Source organism: Malurus melanocephalus, unplaced genomic scaffold, assembly GCF_030028575.1.
Source record: "Malurus melanocephalus ecotype Western Australia unplaced genomic scaffold, MMel_1.1 scaffold_825, whole genome shotgun sequence".
NCBI lineage: Eukaryota > Metazoa > Chordata > Aves > Passeriformes > Maluridae > Malurus > Malurus melanocephalus.
Window position 1 is genome coordinate 14,398 of NW_026624057.1, and position 20,486 is coordinate 34,883.

The 20,486-nt window shown below is 52.9% G+C and overlaps 1 protein-coding gene across 4 annotated transcripts in view; it reads right to left on the reverse strand.

Annotated features, from left to right (window-relative positions):
* Positions 1-20,486, reverse strand: part of NF2 (NF2, moesin-ezrin-radixin like (MERLIN) tumor suppressor) — a 46,116-nt gene that overhangs the window by 2,964 nt on the left and 22,666 nt on the right. The window contains exons 9-16 of one of the 4 annotated variants that reach the window (XM_057385423.1): positions 20,096-20,170; positions 18,483-18,596; positions 15,427-15,549; positions 14,833-15,050; positions 14,085-14,190; positions 9,017-9,144; positions 6,646-6,805; positions 4,999-5,043 (exon numbers count right to left, since the gene is read on the reverse strand). In XM_057385423.1, coding sequence (XP_057241406.1) covers positions 5,008-5,043; positions 6,646-6,805; positions 9,017-9,144; positions 14,085-14,190; positions 14,833-15,050; positions 15,427-15,549; positions 18,483-18,596; positions 20,096-20,170 — 960 coding nt within the window. In that variant the 3' untranslated portion in view covers positions 4,999-5,007. Of the gene's footprint in view, positions 1-4,998; positions 5,044-6,645; positions 6,806-9,016; positions 9,148-14,084; positions 14,191-14,832; positions 15,051-15,426; positions 15,550-18,482; positions 18,597-20,095; positions 20,171-20,486 lie in introns of all 4 variants that reach the window. The other 3 variants (XM_057385422.1, XM_057385421.1, XM_057385420.1) reach the window with 3 other exon arrangements.

Here is a 20,486-nt window from a genome sequence, read left to right on the forward strand (position 1 = left end):
GAAGCAGGGGGAGGCAGAGCTCCAGAGCATCCAGCACAARCCCAGGGAGAAAGGAGAGATGCAGCCCTGCTCCTTCGCTGGATGCTTTCATCCACAACATCCAAAGGCTCCAGGAGAGGCTCAGTGGTAGTTTTTTTAACCCATCCAGGGACTCTGAGGCATAGGAAGAGCAGCCACAGGGGGAGTGGGAGCAAAGATGAGTCTTGAGGAGATAGAATCCCATGGACAGGTGTGAGAACAGATTTCCCAACAGGGCCGTGCCCTGTGGATCACTGGCTCCCAGCTGGATTTTGCCACCAGAAGTGCAAAAGCCAGGGGGACTTCTCCCCGGGAGGGTGGGGAGGCCTGGCACAGGGTGCCCAGAGAAACTGTGGCTGCCCCTGGATCCCTGGCAGTGYCCAACATTGGCAGGTTGRACAYTGGGGCTTGGAGCAYYCTGGGATGGTGGAAGGTGTCCCTGCCATGGCAGGGGGGTGCAATGGGATGAGCTTTAGGGCCCCTTCCAGTGAGGACCAGGATCAGGGTCAGGACTGCCCGGCAACCCCAGGCAGCTGCCCCCTCACATCCAACTGCAGTTAGGCACTGGAATCAGGGCTGCTCCTGACTGCACAGTGCCTCTGCGCCAGCAGGGAGAACTCTCCCCTCCCTTYGTCCTTCTTTCACTGCTCTTTTCCYGGCTCTGGAGCACAGGCAGGGMTACCCTGGCTCCCACCACACGGACCAGTCCCGAGGGATGAGCTGGGGGAGGATGGGAAGAGCCAAGGGGAGCTCCCGGGGCATCCTGACTCATCCCAGCCAGCACTGCGGGAGCGGGTGGGTGCGGGGAGCTCTCTGCAGGGAAATCCCACTCCTTCAACTGGTTTTCCTTCCTTTTCTGCACTGGGATGTGAAAGCAAAGAGGAGACACCGGCCTCTCCGTCACCTGTCGGGGGGAAAGCCTCCAACACCTCCAAAAACTCTCCGCAGTCCCCACATCCCCTTCTCCCAGCCTGATGAAGCGAAATAAATATCCCTCCCCGTAGCGTAACGCTGCGCAGGATGATTAAGAGGGRGTTACATCCTCGTCAGTGCAGAGAAAAGGGAAAAAAAATTGATTTACAAGCAGTATTATGATAATCTCCTTCCTGCAGGAGGGAGGGTGGGCTCCCCATGCTCTACCCAGAGCCATCAAGGAAAATTTAGAGGGAGAGAGAGGCAGCGCAATTAAGCGGCCTGAGCTGAAATGAATCAAGATCTGAGGAAGGGAGGAGAGGGAAGAGTCCCGCTCCCTGCATTCCTGATCCAGAGCTCCTCTGAGCCTGCTCTGCCCAGGGCTGCTGGACTGATCTGGTTTAGGAAACACAAACCAAAACAACCCAATAAGTGCCTGGCAGGCACAGGYGGTTTGGAGCAGGTACCCCAATCACTGCAGGCACAGCAGCACTGGGGCCAGACAAACCCAATCCAGGGAAAACCCTGAGGCTCCTGCGAGCCCCAGGAGCCAGGGCCATCCCCACACAGTGGGCAGAGGAAGGGGCTGCAACTCCCACSAACCTGCCCCCAAGCCTCCCCCAGCAGGGAGAGGTTGAAAATGTCTCATTTCCTTGCTGWTTCCTCGTTTATGCTGCAGCCCGGCCGGGGACCTGAGCCACCCTCACCCCGTGTGATGCCAGGATGTTTTCCTGCTGCCAGGAAGATCTACAATCCCTGCTCATCACCACACCAAATCCTCTTCATTCTCCACTCGCTGCCCTGCTGCCTTTCTCCATCCCTGCCCACTCCCCAGTCCCACCGGCCAGATGGGACCCTTCCCACTGTCACTTTTGAACCCAAATCCTATTTTCCTGTGATTCTTCCCCCGTTTCCCTCCCCGTTCCTCTCACTCCCACGCTGCCGTTTATTCTCTCCTGAGCACAACTGTCCCCCAGCCCCCGACGCTTTGATGAGCCCGTTTGAAAGGAGAAGATGACGCTTCATGTGAAGGAAACGCTTTTCAAAGGCTGCCACAGAAATAGCTGATAGCCCTGACGTTTCCTACTTTCCTCTTGTTCCTTGTAAACAAGGAAAAGAGGCTGCCGTGTCCCAGTTTAACTGCCTGGGAGTTTCACTTCCCAGCTCCGAGGAGAACCGGGAARAAAATGAACGTGGAAGGGATGTGGCCTCTCACATGTGGGGGTGTGGGGGCAAGATCCACGTGGGATGAGCCTCCATCTCCTCCTGCAYTCCACAGGAATTGTGAATGTGTCCTCAAGGGACACATTTCAGGGATCCCAAGCAGACTGCAGATGGAAAAAAGAGAGAAGGAATGTGACTGCTCAAGTGCCAGATTCCCAAAATCCTTCCACCTGTCCAGATGATGAAGGAGCCTTGTGACATTTGTGGGTGGCATATCCTGTCTGCATGACAAGACACTCAGGCAGCAGTGCCACCACCAGTCACCAGAGTCCTCACAAGGACAGAGCACAGCCTATCCCAAAGGTGGCACGAGGGAGGACAAGGCTGCAGAAATCCTCTTGGCTCTGCTTCACTCACCCTTCTGTGCTTCTGTTCATTGACTAAATCCAAAAGGAACTTTACAGCCCATCCAGTGCCACCCCTGCCATGGGCAGGGAACCTCCCACTGTCCCAGGCTGCTCCAAGCCCCATCCAACCTGACCAGGGATCCAGGGGCAGCCACAGCTTCTCTGGGCACCCTGTGCCAGGGCCTACCCACCCTCCCAGGGAACAATTCCTTCCCAATATCCCATCCATCCCTGCCCTCTGGCACTGGGAAGCCATTCCCTGTGTCCTGTCCCTCCATCCCTTGTCCTCAGTCCCTTTCTGGCTCTCCTGGACCCCCTTTAGCCCCCAAAAGGGGCTCTGAGCTCTCACTGGAGCATTCTCTTCTCCATGTGAGCACCCCCAGTTTTGAGAGCATCTCAAAGCATCTTCATGATGATCATCACCCAAGCCAAGGGCACCGCTGCACCACAACCAGGATCAGAGCCAGGAGAGGAGCAAGGAGGATCTGCGAGATCCCCATGGGCCCAAAAGTGATCTCCTGGGATTGAGCTGGAGATGCTGMGCCTGGAGAGAGSCCTGAGCCATGTGAGAGCCTGGCAGGAGAGGCCAAGGCTGCCTGTGGAAGGAGCAGAAGCTCAACGATAAAGCCGCTTGTCTGGGAACAGGCGTGGAGATTTGCTCCTTGCCTGGATACTTCAAAGGGCTTAAATCCCAGTAAATAAGCATGACTGTGCAAGAAGAAAGCAACTGGAATCAAAGAGGCGATTGTGTTTTAGCAGCCTGTCCTGGGAGCTTTGCTGCAGCGGAGGAGATGAGGAAGAAGTGGGTTTTACACCCTCCACCACAGCCGARGTGACAAAACCCTCCGGAACCAGAGCCAGCTGGAGCCACAGCACCAGCCCACGGCGGGGAGCTACGGAGAAGGGAGAGCAGCTTCCAGATGAGGTGCCTGTKCTGTGCCCACAGAGCTCATAAAAAGGGATTAGCATGTTAACCACGTAATTAAACATGAGAAACTTCGCAGGCGCCTTCAAAGGCAGGCGGCAAACCCCGGAGGTCACGCCGCAGCGCTCGTCGTGCAGCTGCTTTAATTCTGGGGGCTCCTCCCGGCCACTGGAGCGCTCCCAGCTGCTGCCAGGGCTGCCTTTCACCTCCTCCTGTGCTGCAGCCACAGGTGGATTTCATCCCAAATTCACCTGTCCTGGAGTTCTTCAAGCCAGGGGGGAGGGTGTAATGGGCTTCATCCACGGCCAGTCTGTCTGGAGATATCCAACACCTCCTCCAAGGTGGCCCAAACCTGCAGGGTCACCCTTTTTAGCCTCTTCCCCGTGGAAGTGCTTAACAATGAGAGCAGCCTGTCTTGGGAACACCTGCAGCTCCCCAGAACCCTAAACTCCAGGGATTCACAGCCCCTGGAATGGCTGGTGCAGTGCAGAACAGGGAAGACCCCYAACTCCAAGGATTCACAGCCCCTGRARTGGCTGGTGCAGTGAAGAACAGCCTGAAGAACCTGTGCTGGCTGCTCCTGGGTAAAACATCCTCCTGCCTCTGCTCCTGAGCTCCAGAGGGGCTGGGGAATTGCTGTGTCTTTTCCAAAACCACTTTCCACCAGCTCTGCCACCCATGAGTGCTGCTGTCCCAGCACTTCCCTGAGTGCCACCGACTCCAAGCTCCCTAAACCCTGCGGCTGTGCAAGAACCATGCTCCAGGGAAGAGCAGGAAAGCTTCCCCAAACTCATCCTCCCAATGGAGGGAGTGGATGCTCTGCACACACACACAGCCTGCGGATTGAGGGCAAATCCTTGGAGGAAAGCAGGCTCTGGGAAGAAGAGACATGGCATTAGAGGAGCAGGAATCCCCTGGCTGGAGGTGGCAAGGGACAGGTAAAGTCAGTGCAGGCAGAAGGACAACTCCTGTCCCAGATGTGCTGGTGGGCTTCCCCTGGCCCAAGAGCCACCTGCAGACACCAGATGTCCTCAATTCTCTGCTTTACCTTCCTGGGATGCTCCTCAAACAGGCAGAGTGTCCTCGTGCCACTCCGCTCCGCGATGGAGCTGCGCATTTTTAGCCTGTTTTGACAGTTTTGGCAGCARAGCTGATGGGGTTTGGCTGTTTGTTTGGGTTTTTTTTTTCTATCTCCTGAATTCCTTTCTACAGCAAACAAGGGGGGAAGGTGCTGGTTTACTTCATTAAAGGAATCTTCAAAGGCTGCCCTGCACCTCCAATAGATTCCCAACCACCGGTGTAAAAAAACAGGCGCGCTGAATTATTTAAGYGCCTCTACCTGCACTCCCCCTCCGAGGTTGCCAACTCAACTTCTGCCAAGAAAGCCGCTTCCCAGCACGGAGGATCAGGTGTAGGAACAAATGCAGAGAGGCTGGRAGTGCTCCCGAGGGAGGGAGGGCCGGGCTGGACCGCGGGCAGCCGGTGCCGCCGGAGCGCAGGCAAGCTCATGCACGGGTTAGTGCCACAGCCACAACCCAGCGCCCCCACGCAGAGTACCTTGGAACAACCTACTTGGAATTCTCAAATGCAGATAGGTCTTCTGCCCTGGGCTTGAGGCTAAACCAGCAAAATAAAACGAACAACAAATAATAATAATCCCGTGTGATGGGAGGGCAGGCGATTTGTGGGATCTTAGGGTTTGCCTGGAGCGATGAGCGGCTTCCAGGTAAGGCAAGGGGTTGGTGCCATTGAAAGATTGCTGGACTGAGATCCCGTTCCTGGTACCCTGTGCTTTCCTTGCCTTCTCCACGGCAGAGACAAAAGCCCTGCTGACCTTCCCGAGCAGAGCAGGCTGTAATTTGCCTCTGATGTCTCCACTAATAGTCTGTTATTTGGGAACCTTTGCTCCTTRCTGGGATGCAGGCCCCGCTCCCTGCGGAAGGGAGGGGACAAGATGAGACTCCAGCTTCAAAGGAAGGCAAAGTGACGGCACCGTGACAAGCCCTGACAGACGGGGAAATGATTGCCCAGCCACCCTCCTTAAGGGAGACAAATGGGACCATCAGCTCTCTATGAACTCCTCTCTGTCAGAAGTGAAAATTTAGCAGTTTCTGTTTAAACCAAGGACTTGGAACACGGAGACAAATCCTACCAAAACCCACTGGGAGCAGAAACGCCTCCAGATTCTATAATGACAAAAGGGGCTGTGAAGATTTTTATTTTCTCTGCTCTAGTGTGACAGGAACCTGAATAGCTCCAGGCCAGCACGGGGAAACCGGCGAGTGAGCCCCGCTAGATTCATTTTCCTGCCCCAATTCAGTGATCACAAACTCCCAGCCATGAAAGTCGGCAAGAATTGATATTTCCAAATTCTTTCAGACACAACTCTAGGCTGGGAGTAGTAAAGAGAGCAGGATTTGTTTTTCAAGCCTGGAGTCGTTACCACAGCCAGTGTCCCATGCCGGACAGATTTCCGAATCCTTCCTGAGGACAGCTGCTAGCAGAAAGCCAGCCAGGAAAAAGCCTTTGCAGGGAAAGAAAAGCCTTTGCAGGTGAGTGGGGCCAACCACCACATCCCAGCAAATCCATTGTGGATGTGCCCCAGCCCCTCGTTCCTGAGCCAAGGGAAAAGGATGGGATGTAGAAATAAAGAGGGGGTTTTGCTGTGAGCTTTCAGGTCAGCAGACCCAGGCAGTCTCAATTTTTGGCTAAAGTTCCTCATGTCAGCTCCATTTTGGGAGCAGAGGTCTCACACCCCCTGCCAGCAAAGGCTTTGCTGTTAGTGACTGAAGCTGCACTACAGGTTTCTCTAGAGAGATTAAAAGAGAGRAAGAGCTTTGGGCTTTTTCCACAGAGAGCTCCTAAGTCAGGAGTATTTCTGCCCTCATTATTCATCAGACAAGCTCAMTGCTGGTAGGGAATGGCTGCAGGAGTCAGGGAGGGCTTTTCCTGTTCACTAGGGATGCAGATCCTTTCCAGTAACATCCTTGGACAGCTTTTAAGGTTCAGCAAGACTTTCACATCCCTCCCCACRCCACTGGAGAGATCAGGCTGGATCCACACACCAGCATCACCACGAGCTGGAATTCTCTCATCAAAGCTAAGCAGCTGGGGAAGAAAACCTAGATCCAATGATTTTATTATCAAAAGCAGGGTTATTTTAAGGGTTCTTTCTAAAAGGTTTTATCAGGGAAAATACAAACTGGGGCCCTCTGATACCTTTTTGATAGTGTTGTGCTTGCTGTTGCCCCGGCTGGAGTTCTCATTGTGCAAAATATCCAAAGCTGTCTCTCTTTCCTTGAGCTTCAGTGCCTCAATTTCTGTCTTCAGCTCRTTGAGCTGCTCCTGCAGGTGCTTGCTCTTCTCCATGTACTCCACCCTAAAACACAGACAAAACATCTCCGGGTTAGCACTGACCAGCTGTACGTGGTGAGGTGACACCTGATAACAGAATTACAACAGAAACAGCTTTTCCTCATTATTTTTAGCATGTGGAACCGATAATATCAGTTTATAGCACACAGTGAACTGCTCAGAGCAATTATTTGTTCCTTATTAAACAGGACCCAGACAGCCAACCCAGCAATAAAAGTGTAAGTTACATTATTATACAAAATTAAACCCAAGCTGGGCGGTATTTTAAGGCTCCCAATTTGCAAGTGAAACTGACACAGGTTTAAACCACACAGTAGTTTAAGCAGCTGCTCAAGAGGGCTCTACACCCCTGCACCCCTTCCCAAACCAGCTCTACAACTCAAATCCACGAATCTTTCCATGAGAAAGGACCCTGATGTACTGACTTGTCATGTTTTAGAGGGATTTAGCTCATAAACTATGTGGGAGCAAGCGCTGTCCTCAAAATATCAGGTGTCTTGTAGCCACACAGCATCCCTGGCAGAGAGAAAGGCTCCCAAAAAAAGAGAGAAAGGGGAAAAAACCCAACCCCAAATGCCAGCCATTGCCAGGACACACTCTGAACTGCCTTCCACCATGAAAAAACAAYGGTAAAAACCACACCATGAGTTTTGTACCTGTGATGAACCCCCCGAGGCAGGTCAGAGGGCCAGCCGGGTAACAGAAACCCTTCTGAGTGCCAAAAGTTGTAGTGAGGTTTTGTCCCAGCACCCGAGKAAAGAGAACAGCCCCAGAGAAGACAGGCAAAGCATCCTATTGCTTTGAGCATTTGGCAGAAACAGCTCTCCCTACTTAGGAGAGCAGCATGACCTAGTTAGCAACCTGGGTACGGCACTAGGAATTATCCTGTTATTTTCAGCTCCTATCTTTTTCCTTCTGGCTTTAGGAGAAGTTTTTAAAAAGTTCTTAATCTCCTGTCTCCAGGTCAGTGATTTCATACAGCGGAGAGGGCAGTGAGCAGAGGCACAAACGAAAGCACCCTCTGGGATCCAGGGGTGTGTCACTGCACCCTCGGGAAGTTGTGGCCGGAGTGGGATGACAGAGCCATTGTGGCTTTGATCTCTGACCCAATCGATGAACAAAGCACATTATTACTACAGAGATTAAAATCTGATCTGCTTTGATTTCTGCTCAATTGGTAATTTTGAAGGCTACACTTACACCCTCAGGAAAACACAAGATCAAAGCTCATAATCACATCCAAACTTGCTGGCGAACACTTTCTATATAGGAATGTGACACAGATTCCATGGAAAAGGGGTTAAAGCCCTAACCCAGGACCTTAACACACTCCAGCTATCTCCACATTCCCYGGACACCCTACAAAGCCACAAGCTCAGGGCTCCAGCACTCAGCCTGCTGTTAACCCTTTCCACCACCGTGTGGCAATTCCAGCCTGAGCAGGAGCCAGGGTTACCACACGGAGAGGAACAGGCTGGAGCAGAGCCCTGAGCTCACCTGGGAGCAGGGGGCAGGGACAGGTGTGTGACACCAGATCCCCACCAGGGAAATGCCCAGCCAGGACAAGCACAGAATCGTTCAGGTTAGAAAAGCCCTCTGAGGTTACTGAGTCCATCCATTCCCCAGCACTGCCAGGGCCACCACTGACCTGTGTTCCCAAGTGTCACATCCACAGGGCTGCTCAATCCCTGCAGGGATGGGGATCCACCCCTGTCCTGGGCAGCTGTGCCAGCCCTGGACAGCCCTTTCCATGAGGAATTTTCCCAATATCCCCCCTGTCCCTCCCCAGCCCAGCCTGAGGCCGTTCCCTCTCCTCCTGTCCCTGTTCCCTGGAGCAGAGCCCGACCCCCCCGGCTGTCCCCTCCTGTCAGGGAGTTGTGCAGAGCCACAAGGTCCCCTCGGAGCCTCCTTTGCTCCAGGCTGAGCCCCTTTCCCAGCTCCCTCAGCCGCTCCTGGGGCTCCAGMCCCTTCCCCAGCTCCGTTCCCTGCCCTGGACTCGCTCCAGCCCCTCCAGGGCTCTCCTGTCAGGAGGCTCCCAGAGCTGTCCCAGCACTGGAGGTGCCCCAGCAGTGCCAGCTCAGGGGACGGGCACTGCCCTGCTCCTGCTGCCACCCCGGGGCTGGCACTGCCCAGGTGCCCTTGGACTTCTTGGCCACCCCTGGCTGACATCCAGCACAAATCCCAGCCCAGCCCAGACTGGATGAATGCCACGTACTTCTCCTTCTCGATTTCCATGGACAGCCTCTTCATGTCCGTATCCTTGAAGTCGAAGGAGAGGCTCTCGCTGATGAGATTGAAGCTGGGCAGGTCAGTGGGCAGTGCTGTGGTGCTGGAGTTCATGGGCTGCTGAAGAGAGAGCATCAATTAATCACTCTGAACCACACAAGTGTCACTACAGCAATGTAAAATCAGAGCAACACTTGAGCCCAGAGACCCAAGCATCTGGAGATCCCCTTGCTCCGTTCACAATCTGCTCCTCAATTCAAAGCCATTGCTCCTCCAGGACTCTTTGCAGCACTAAAGAGGAGACAAAACGCCACCTGCCTTCAAAATTTCTTGACAAACCTGGTAATATCGAGGTTTTATCACTGCTGTGTCACTTTAAGTTGGACAGAAGCTGCCTCTTGGGAGTCATCTGTCAGCTATTTAACATTAAATCGGGTTTATAAAGTTCAAGCTGTGAACAGGGACAATGTGAGGCCCCGTGTGACAGCAGAGTCCTGCACTCCAGAGCTCCACAAAGCCCGAGCAAAGACCAATGTGACCCCAAGGATGCCATTCCAGCAAGGTCCATGGAGATGCAGCGACACATTTTTATCTCCTCAGTAATTTACAGTTCCAAAGGTTTAGAAAGCAYTTCTAGATTCAGCTGGAAATGCTGAGGTAACACAGCAAAACACTCCTGAACACCTAAGCAAGGATTTGGAACTTTCTTCCTCCTGCAGAATGCTTTGCTATCCCCCAGTGACACACACTGCCAGGCCCTCGGATTTTATCTGCTGCTAAAAAATGACCCTTCCTCCTCTCAGGCAAAAATTCTGTCACACCTCTAACAAATGGGCTCATTAGGAGGAGAGGAAAAGCCTGATGGAGTCATGGCTCTGCTCCTGCAGCACAYTGCATGAGGTGGCAAACAGGGCACACGTCAAGGGTGGCACAGTGGCATCAGATGGGGCTGAGTCACAACTGCTGCCAGCCCTGCTCTGGGATATGAGAAATCCAGCCCAGCATCCCCCACCTCACTCCTGGATGCTCCTTCTTGCTTTAAGGGGTTCCTGTAAGGAAAACCACCTGTCCAAACCTGGACTGGCACTGCYGGGTACCTGCTCCCACAAACCAGAGTTTGTGCTTCCCCTGGTTCTTTCTTCCCCTGATTTCTCCTATTTGGGATACTCMAGGCACTGTTTTCAGTTAGCTCCACTTCAGCAAGACTTGCAAGCACCGGGGTGACAGATTTACTCTGCACAATAAGCTGCCTCTTCCGTCAGCACCAGCCTGGAATTCACAAACAGCCAGGGCTCCTTCCCAGCTCGGACAAAGCTGAGAGGGACAACATTTCATTGAACACAAACATCTCGGACAAGCATAAACAAGGTGGTGCCTAAAACTGCACTTGGCCTGGCTGGAGCATTCCAGGTGAGTTAAGACCCACATGACAAGGAAACCCAACTCCTTCCTCCCCCTCTGCAGAACAAAGACACATTAATTCTGGAGCAGGCGCTGGAAGGGACAGCTCAGTGCCTAAATTCCAGTCTCGAAGGAAAGGGGACAGGTCTGCCAAAGCACTTAACTGATTTAAATACTTGCATCCCATTGACATTCAAGTCCCTTCCCTGTAAGGCACACAGGTGTTCCCAAAGCCCTTCCCACGTGAGGTTCTCCCGTCCCTGCAGCGCGGGGGAGCCAGGAGCATCTGAGCCWGCCTGCTGGCCTTCAAACAACCTTTAGCTTGTTTTTTTTCAGCACAAGCTTTGTTGGGTTTTGTTTTTAAAAACTCCCAACAGCAGCAGTAACAGTTGAACAGGAATTTCAGTTGCTGCAGCCATTAAGGYCTGAGCCAATTTATTAGGGTTGCTACAGCCATGTCTTTCCCTTCCCTCGGCACAGCTCTGCCACAAGCAAGGAAAAAATTGGTGGGGAAGTCAGAGAGTAGCAGGAGTGAGGAAGAGTATGGAAAAAACAAYGATTGAGCAGGTTTAGGGCTGTCAAAGGCACAGGCTTGATACCTGGGGCAAAGCATTTAACAGAATCAAGGAATGGCCTGGGTGGGAACAGACTTTAAAGCTCATCCAGTTCCACTGGGGACACCTTCCACTGTCCCAGGATGCTCCAAGCCCAATATCCAGCCTGACCTTGGACACTGCCAGGGATCCAGGGGCAGCCACAGCTTCTCTGGGCACCCTGTGCCAGGRCCTSCCCACCCTCCCAGGGAACAATTCCTTCCCAATATCCCATCCATCCCTGCCCTCTGGCACTGGGAAGCCATTCCCTGTGTCCTGTCCCTCCATCCCTTGTCCCCAGTCCCTCTCCAGCTCTCCTGGAGCCCSTTTAGGCTCCAAAAGGGGCTCTGAGCTCTCCCTGGATCCTTCTCCTCTCCAGGTGAGCACCCCCAGCTCTCCCAGCCTGGCTCCAGAGCAGAGGGGCTCCAGCCCTTGGAGCAGCTCCGTGGCCTCCTCTGGACTCCTCCAGCAGCTCCAGATCTTTCCTGTGCTGGGCCCAGGGCTGGAGCAGCTCTGCAGGTGGGGTCTCACCTGAGCAGGGCAGAGGGGTAGAACGCCTACTGCAGATTCCCTGCCATTTGCACCAATCCCRGGCAGGTCCTGCAGCGGGTGCTGGTATTTCCAATCCAGGGGTGATTAAAGGAGCAGGGAGCTCTCTCCATATGTGTTTGTTCACCTGGAACAAACTGCAAAGCCCCGTCGCTGCATGACAGCAATTTCCTGTCGTTAATAGAGGCAAGCGGTCATCCCTGCGATCCCTCCGGAATACAGAGCGACACGGAGCATCCCAATGGAGCACAGAGCAAATCAGGAGGCTTCCCCCACAGGAAAAGCTCCTCCTGTTGCTGCCACTGCCTTTACTTTGCTGCTCAAGCCCAAACCAGTCAGTTACAGCTTCCATGGGATCAGAGAGGAGGTGATGGCCTTTATCTGGCACCTGAAGGGTGTGCAGGGAGGCAAAGAGCAGTTGCCAAGTCCGTAAGGAATGAGCTGTTCTCCAAGCCTTGACGGCCTGAAACTCACATCCATGTCTTACTTCTCATGCATCACCTAGCAGTGACATCAGAAAAGCAGCCTGGGCTTCAAGGACTAAAAAGACACTGAAACAAGCTTTAAAGACCAGAATTGGGGACTGGAAAGTTAAAATATATATTTATATTTAACTGGTTTTTTTGCCTTTTCTGCAGCACAGAGTTAGGTTAGGGACTGGACTCGATCTATTATGGGTCTTTTCCAGCCTAAAGGATTTTATATCCATCCACTCCCTCCTTACTCTCCTGCTCTTAGCAAGTCCTGCTTAGCTCCCAGTGTCAGGGGCCAACACAGCACAAGTCAGGGACCATGGAAAAGAACAATCCCAACACTACACCCTTGTTAAGGAAGAGAGAAGCTGGAATCCTGCAYTGTTTGGCAGAGCTGCCAAAAACACCTTTCAAAACAGGGTCCCTCCACGTGCTGGCAAGCAGGGAAGTGTAACAGAGGATGGAAGAGCCCAGCAAGGTGTTTGCACCTGGATATGGACATGCTGGCCACACCAGCCTCCTCCTGACCTAGGAAAACAACAGCCATGGAGTCCGTGAGCACAGCCCTCATTCCATGGCAGGAAAAGGAACAGCAGCTGCACGAAGGGACCCTGACGCTGAAATGGGAAGGAAAAAAGCATTTCCCTCCCCACCAGGCACTGGCAGCCACGTCCAGAAGGCCAGGGCTCTTTAGGGAAGGGACAGGACACAGCCCCATGTGCCTGGAAGCGGCAGCTCTGCCTCCAGGCAGATGCAGCTGGAGGGGTGGAGCTGAGCTCCATGCAATCCCACAACATTGCCACTAATGAGGCTCTAACTCCACAAGAACAGAGCGACCCAGCTGCTCCCCTGCACCAGGATGTGGGTACAGGGACTTCGAGCTGGGGCTCTGGTTTGAGGAAGGATGGACATGGCAACACGAGGGAACATGGATGTTGAAGAACTGCCCAAATTCCACCCCAGGCTGGTGTAGCCGTGCAGTAGAGTTCCAATGAGGACACCCCTCCCTGCACTCAAGCAGAACCCAGAATTAGAAAGCTGGTGCATCCCAGAATTCTAGTGACTTGTAAAATAAGGAGCACTCCAAAGCTGGGCTTTAGCCAACACTCACTTCACTGAGTGTCCCAGAGCTGAGAGCACCTGATCATTTCCCATMACTGTTAAAAAATTTTAACAGCTTCCAAATATTCCTGCAGGGAACTCCYGAGAATCAGGATGAAGAGTTACTTCATCTCAACCCCTCTCCAATCTGCTCCTATAAAGTTTCCAGAGAAGGGGGAAGGAGCCTGCAGGTACAAATTCAAACCTTGATGCTGGCAGGTCCATAACTCCCACGTACATCTGTCGAGCCCATTCCTGATGCTCTTCCCCTTCCCCTGGGCCAGCAAGGAATGCTGGCAGGTGTGAGCTGCAGGGATGGGGGCWCCTGATGGGGTTTGCAGGCACAATTAGGGAAGCAGAGGAAAGGAACTGCCAGACAAGTCAGAGCAGTGGTCATTTAGTCTGGCATTTCGGTGCCCAGCAGGAACTGGGACCAGATGCTTCAGAGGAAGGTGTGAAATCCTCTTAATGGACAATTAAGGAATAATCTCCCTTCCAGTAAGTTTTTTTCAGCACATAAAGGTCCAGTTTATGCCCAAAGAATGAATTTACAGTTTCTGAACAGTGTTTATTCCACTCAACACGGGTAAGGACATACTTAACCCTATTTTAAAGGTTATTGCTGAGCTGCTGCACTCCACACGTGCTGGCAAAGCATGGCTCTGATATGGCTGCTAAATTAGTTTAAAATTTGCTGCTTTAATTTTACCAGCAGCTCCTCTGCTCTCGTAGCAAGAGGTGGGTGGGAAAAAATAAAAAAAGAGCATAGTGAAGTTCTGCTCTGGGTGAGATGCAGGGATGAAAAGGGCAAGCAGTGCTCACGATTTCTGAGCAGCAATGAGACAGCTCAGCCCCCTCCACGACTGGGATGGAGAAGGAGGCTCCTCCAGGCTGCAYAGGAGGACATGGAACTGGGAATTACAATACAGATCTCTCTTACTGTGTAGGAAGACTTGCTGGTGATCTCCAAGAGCTTCTGCTTGGCTCTCCGCTCTGACTCGCGAGCCTCCTGCAGGTCCTGCTTGAGCTGATCAGCCTCCTTTGCCCTGCAAAGACCAACAGCAAACAGCAAATATCAGACTGGAGCCAGGAGGAACGAGAGGATGGAGAAGCAGGATCGCACTGCAGGTCTGGAATGGGCAAGGAGAGATGGAGAAGGGCTGTGTTCATCCGAGCAGAAGGACTGACACCCAGCAGGTCTCACACGGACAGGGGTAATCAGCTGGAAGGAAATAAGGCTCATCTTTTACTTGTTCACTGCCACATTCACCATGGGAGCTGGGCTTGGCTATCAGGAAGGTGGAAGCACCAGTTTTAACAAGGAGTGAAGTCTCCAGGAGCTGGGGAGAGCTCGAAGCTAACCTGGAGCAGAGCTCACAACTGGACAGGGGAACTGAACAAGTGAGAGGTAAGCAGAGGAATGAGCACAGAATAGGGAATGTGGATCTACCACCCAGAAAAAAACAACCCCAGTTGTTATTGATGTTGTCAAATACTATGGGGAATGCAGGAGGGAGTTGCAGAAAGCACCCAAAGGCAGAGCTGTCTTTTGGACAGGGAAACCATCACGGCCAGAGGGGCATTTGCTGTTGGACACACATGAGAAGCCGAGGGAGGGTAACTCAGAGGGGTAACTCGAAGGGGATGAGAAGCAAAGCAGAGGCAGCTGCAAAGCTGTACCCTCTGACCTTCTCTCYGACTCCTCAGCCATTTTCAGTGCCAGCATCTCCGCCTCCAGCACCTTCTGCTCCATCAGCCGCTTCTCCTCCTCGGTGCGGATGGCCGTGGCCTTGATGCGCTGCATCTCCTGCTCGGCCTCGGCTGCCTTCTGAGCCAGGAGCTTGGCCTCCTCCTCCGTGATCTGCGCCTTCTCYGCCAGCAAATCGGCCGTCTCCTCCGACCTCATCTGACAATTCCAGGACACAAAGCCATTAAGCACAGCCCATGTGTCCCCAAATGTGCCCACAGTCTGGGGAGCAGGGCCCTGAGCCACTCGCTCCGCCACGCTCCATAGAATGAATCCCTCCCTTCCATGCAAGCCTGCGGCCGTCTGCCGCCAAGGCCGGGCTATGCCCAGGCTCTGTCCCAAATCATCCTCTTTGTGCTCCTCCCAAGCAGCCCAGCAGGATGAAATGGCTCCATCCTGCCTGCTGCTCACTGGCCACTGGCAGCAGTTTGGGAGCAGTCTTAGGACAGCCATAGAGCGCTTCCAAAAACGCTTCTGCGGCACAAAGAGCGAGGAGCAGCTGCAGTGCTCAGGAAATGGCCTCCCAGRGACCCACCAGAGCCTCGTTGGCCATCGTTGCCTCCTCCTTTAGCTGCATCAGCCTCCTCTCCAGCTCATCCCTGGTCCTCTCAGCCTCTTCTCTCATTTGYTTCTCTCGTGCCAGGCGCTGCCGTTCCATCTGGGAAAAAAGGATTGGGGAAAGCGAGGAGAAAAACACACATTAGAAAGGTTTTCTGTGGATGAGAAAAAGTCATAGGTGGGGTCACARCACTGCWGYCTCCTCTCTGCTCAGTGACATGGGGGACATCGCTGGATTGGGGTGACCTGATCAAAAAACAGAATCATGGAATCATTCAGGTTGGAAAAGACCTCCAAGATCACGGAGTCCAGCTGTTCCCCCAGCATGGCCAAGGCCACCCTTAACCAATGTCCCCAAGTGCCACATCCACATATGTTTTTAACACTTCCAGCAATGGTGATTCCACCATTGCCCTGGGCAGCCTGTTTGATGCTGGTTTGGAAAGTGCCATTCCTGAGACATTTCCCACTCCCTGATCAGGCTGTCACTCACAGCATGGCTACAGAATCTGCCTGCAGGTGCTGATGTCCCCAGACAATGCCTTCCTGTGCCAAATCACAGGGCAGACTGGAATAGTGCATCCTAAAATCTCCAGCTTAACTCTCTGGAGTTTCTTCCAGCAGGACTGGGCTTAAGGACAGTCCGAGGGCATCTTTCAAACACCAAGTACAAGCACGGTCTGTGGCAGGAGGCTGAAGGACAAGGACAGCTGCTCCTTTTGAGCAGATATCCAACCCAGCACCCTGGAACCTTCTCTTCCATTCGTTCAGAGGGAGGTGAYACAGAGTGCAACCACCTCTGGCAATTCTTGGGTACAACACACACTCTCTGTTTGCAGGGAACAGCAATGCTTCTCCAGGAAGGGAAGATCCAAGCCACCAGGATCTGCCAGCTCTTCCTAGAAGATGCTGGGAGGGTTSTTGTGCCCAGGAACTGCCTCTCCACTAGCCTAGAGTCCAAGGGAGCCATTGGGCTAATTAACACACTGAGTTTAATCCYTGTAGTCCTACAGGGATGGGGCATTATAAATATCCACGCTACAGCCAGGACAGGAGACCTGCTGGGTTTAATAAGGGAAGGAAGTGAGACGAGCCACATTTCTCTGCTCCTTGGCCACCAGCTGTGCTCTGAAAGTGGGACGCCCACTGTTCCAACCGTGCTGTTTCCTTCGATTAAAGGTTCCCCTCATTAATTATCATTATGATCTGCATCCCGCTCRGGACTTCCATTAACAAGAATTCCTGATCTAACAGGGCTATCTGAAAGCAGTTACAGCTGTGGGTGCTGGGGAGGGAGGAGGGAGCAGGGCAGAGAGCARGTGGCTCGCTCAGGACAGGGCAGCCCACAGAGGATCCTGACCTTTCCCTGGAGCCCAGGTGCTCTGGATTTGGGAGCTCATGTGAAGCCATAAGCTGCTATTCCCTCCCAGTGCCCTCACCTCTCCCAGCTGCCCAAATAAACACAGCATCTTGGGTCTGGTGTTACATAAAAAACTCACAGATTGTACAGCTTAAAGACTCACAGCATTGTTAAGSCTGGGAAAGCCCTTTAAAACAGCCTAACCATTATCCCAGCACCGCTGTGTACACCACCAAACTATATCTTGAARTGCCACAKCCATTTTAAACYCTTCCAGGGATGGTGACTTCACCACTTGCCATTCCAGTGCCTGCCCATCCATCCCTGAAGCCACCAGCATTGGACACTGCACTGCTCCTTCCAAGGATCTTCTGCTCCACCTGCCTCCAAGGTGCTGGTGTGACGTTGAGGTGCTCAGCTGAGTTGGTAGCTGGACTTGGGACCTTAAAGGCCTTCCCCAACCTAATGGTTCTATAATGCCAACTCCTTCCTGACCAGGGGAATCCCTGTGGGAAACACAAAGTCCCTCTTCCCCAGCAGAGCTTGTAGGGCCTCGAATCCTGTCCTTTCCTGCCACTCCACGAGCTCCAGGAGGGAGAATTGCTTCAGGAGGTGCCTGAGGGRCAAGTCCCACCCCACCTCCAGCCCAGCTGAGCACCTCAGTGCCACACAAACTGTGAGACAGGTGACTGATGGACAAGAAAAGGCCCATCTCCACATCAGGTGAGCACCTCAACACCACGGAAGCACCCTGGGAGGTGTCTGACAGACAAGACACATCCCATTTCCAGGCCAGCTAAGCAGCTCAATGCCACACAAACACCGAGATGGGTGCCTGATGGATAAGCCCTGTCCCATCTCCAGTCCAGCTGAGCACCTCACCACCACCCAAGGATTGTGAAGAGAGAAGTGCCTGAAGGACAAGCCACACTCAATTTCCAGGCCAGCTGAGCACCTCCACCCCACCCAAGCACCTGTGTGGCCACGCTCAAACCCAGAAACGCAGCAGAGCCGTGAGCACAGGCCCCTGCTGGGTGCAGCGACTGCTCTGGCTTCTCCTGCTCGTCTCTAGTGGCTTCCCTGCCAAAGGGCCATTTATATTCCGAGCACCAGTGCTCAGATTAGCTGTGTGGGTTTCAGTGAGTAGAAAAGGTCTACGAGCAGAAAACAATGATTCATACAATTCAATTTGCTGATCTCTGCTCGTGGGCTCCACGCCGCTGCCTCCGCCGCGCCGGGCCGGCCGCCCGGGCTGACCCGCAGCACAGAGAGGCCAGCGTGGAATTAGCATTCCAGGCAGCACAGCCCGGAATGTCGGCGTGCATTCCATCAGCCTGCAATTAGGGAATGAGGCAAAGAGCTACGGCAGAGCACAGCTCCCCSTCACAGACCCTGATGGATCAGCTGTCCCAACACACCTCTCGCCACGCACTTGTARGGAAGTTCTTCCCTCCTGTTCTCCCAGTTTTGTTCCTAAATTGGGGGCTGGACTCAGGCTGCCATAAGCCTGCAGAGCCAAGTTGAGATGACAGGAGAGCTGGGAGGAGGCTACTAAAAAAYATTCAGCTGGACCTTCCCTCAAAGCTGCTTTGACATGGTTCCAGAGACCTGTCCTTCCCAAGTCCATCTGCATTTCTGATTTTGGCTCRCTGGTTATAGGACATGTGGCTCACCTGCTTCCTGGCCTTCTCCTCCCTGGCCTGTGCTTTCATCTGCTGGACCTCCAGCGARTCTGCCTTCCTCCTCCTCATGAACAGGTCGTGGTTCCCAATGCACAGCTGAAGAATCTGTTCCAGTCAGGGGTGAAGAGCGGAAAGAAACAGCTGTACACGTGACGGCGATGAGGTGGTTTGTATTCTTGACACACAGAACCACTAGAATTGCTTTGATTTGGTGCTTGTTAGTGCTTCCACCCACTGAGCTCCAACCCTGCGAGCTCTCACAGCCGTAGGAGGGGCAGGGAGCYAGGTCCCACAGCAAACACCAGCTCCTGGGTATAGCAGCTCTTTGCAGAGACCAATTTTCTGTGCCTCCAGCACAGCACGGGTGTTGTTTTACACCCACCCTAAAAAGGCAAGAGGCCAAATAATGAAATAAAAATTTCGACAGCTCTGCCCGGTTCCCTGGTTCTCACTGCCCCCTTTCTTTGAGCTCAAGGTGAACTTTCACCTTCTCCCAAGTGTATGTTTAAGGCATTGAGATTAAAAAATAAATTAAAAGGAAAAAAGGAAAGGAAACCTACTTTCCACTTGGACAAACAGAAAGCTTATCAAAAACTTGCTTGGGCATCTCCAGATACCTTTGCTGAAGGGATTTGAGCCCCAGTGTGGTAAGGACCAGGAGGGTGGCAATGCTAAAGGAGGGTTAGCACAAGGTGGGCACACAGAGRAGTGAAAAGATTTTTTTGGCAATAAAAGCAGCATTCTAAATTTGGAATCTTTTCTAAAGGACTGATTTACATGCTCTTCTTCCATTTCGTAAAATCACAGAATCATGGRATGGTCTGGGTTGGGAGGGATCTTAAAGCCCATSCAGTCCCAGCCCCTGCCAGGGACAGAGACACCTTCCACTGTCCCAGGGTGTTCCAAACCCTGTCCAACCTGGCCTTGGACATTCCARGGATGGGRCAGCCACACCCCAAGTCACAAATGACATTTCCAAAGACACAAATGACTTCTCTGGAGCCAGAGGAGCTTTCAGCACTATGACCCTGATGGTGTAGAGAATGGGGAAGCCTCACTCCCTATGGAACATGAAGCACAGCCAACAACCAGGACAGCAAGGTCCCTAAAAACTGAACAATGGATGCAAATCCAGAACATCAGCTAAGGCTGGTCTGCAACAAGAACAGCTCAGTGCACTCCATCCTTATCCAAGGAGAGTGTCCTCAGAGGGGGAAAAGCTAGGGCTGAAAATGGTGCCTCCCAAAACAGGGAGAGAGAGCTGACACAGGGCACAATGGGAAAGATCCACAGGGGAAGAAAGGGGGACTCAGCAAAGCTGGCAGTTGTATTTACCAAGTGCTTYCACTATTTAGGTCAGCTGAAAGCCAAGACCTCTGAAAGGGAGCACAAAAATCGGGGAGGGGGAGAGGTTCTTTGAAGGAGCTCGTCTTGAGCCTCCCCCTTCCCTCCTTCAGCGAGCAGTAACTGCTACACCCCATCACAGCTACACAACAGCAGCTCCCTCTCAAAGGAAAAGCCCCAAAAGCTCCTTGTCTCACACTCTCTGCAGAACCCACTGCTGCAGGCAGTAAAAAAAAAAAAAAGACTGTCTGTGCACTTACCAGCTTATTCACACGCAGCTTTGATGAATTGAATTTAAAAACATCAATCTTTTTGTCCAATGGCTTAATCGTAAACTGAAAAGGAAAAAATAAAGAGGGGGAGAGTTATCAGAGAGTGGTGCATTTAATAAAAACGCAGCTATAAAATTCTTCCTGAAAGCTTTGGCTCAGAGCAGGTCAGCAGGGTCAGACACACGGCTCAGAGCCGTYCCCGTGGCTCTGTGCCAAGCAAGAGGACTTGCATCAAAAGTAGCCAAGGAGACAACTGTTCCTCCAGTCAGAAAAACACGGGGGCCACAGGAGCTGATGTCCTCTGCAGAGAACCCTGCAGAGGTGGGGGGACAGCTCAACATTTCCCCAGGCAAGGTGCTGCTCTCCTGGGAGCTGCAGG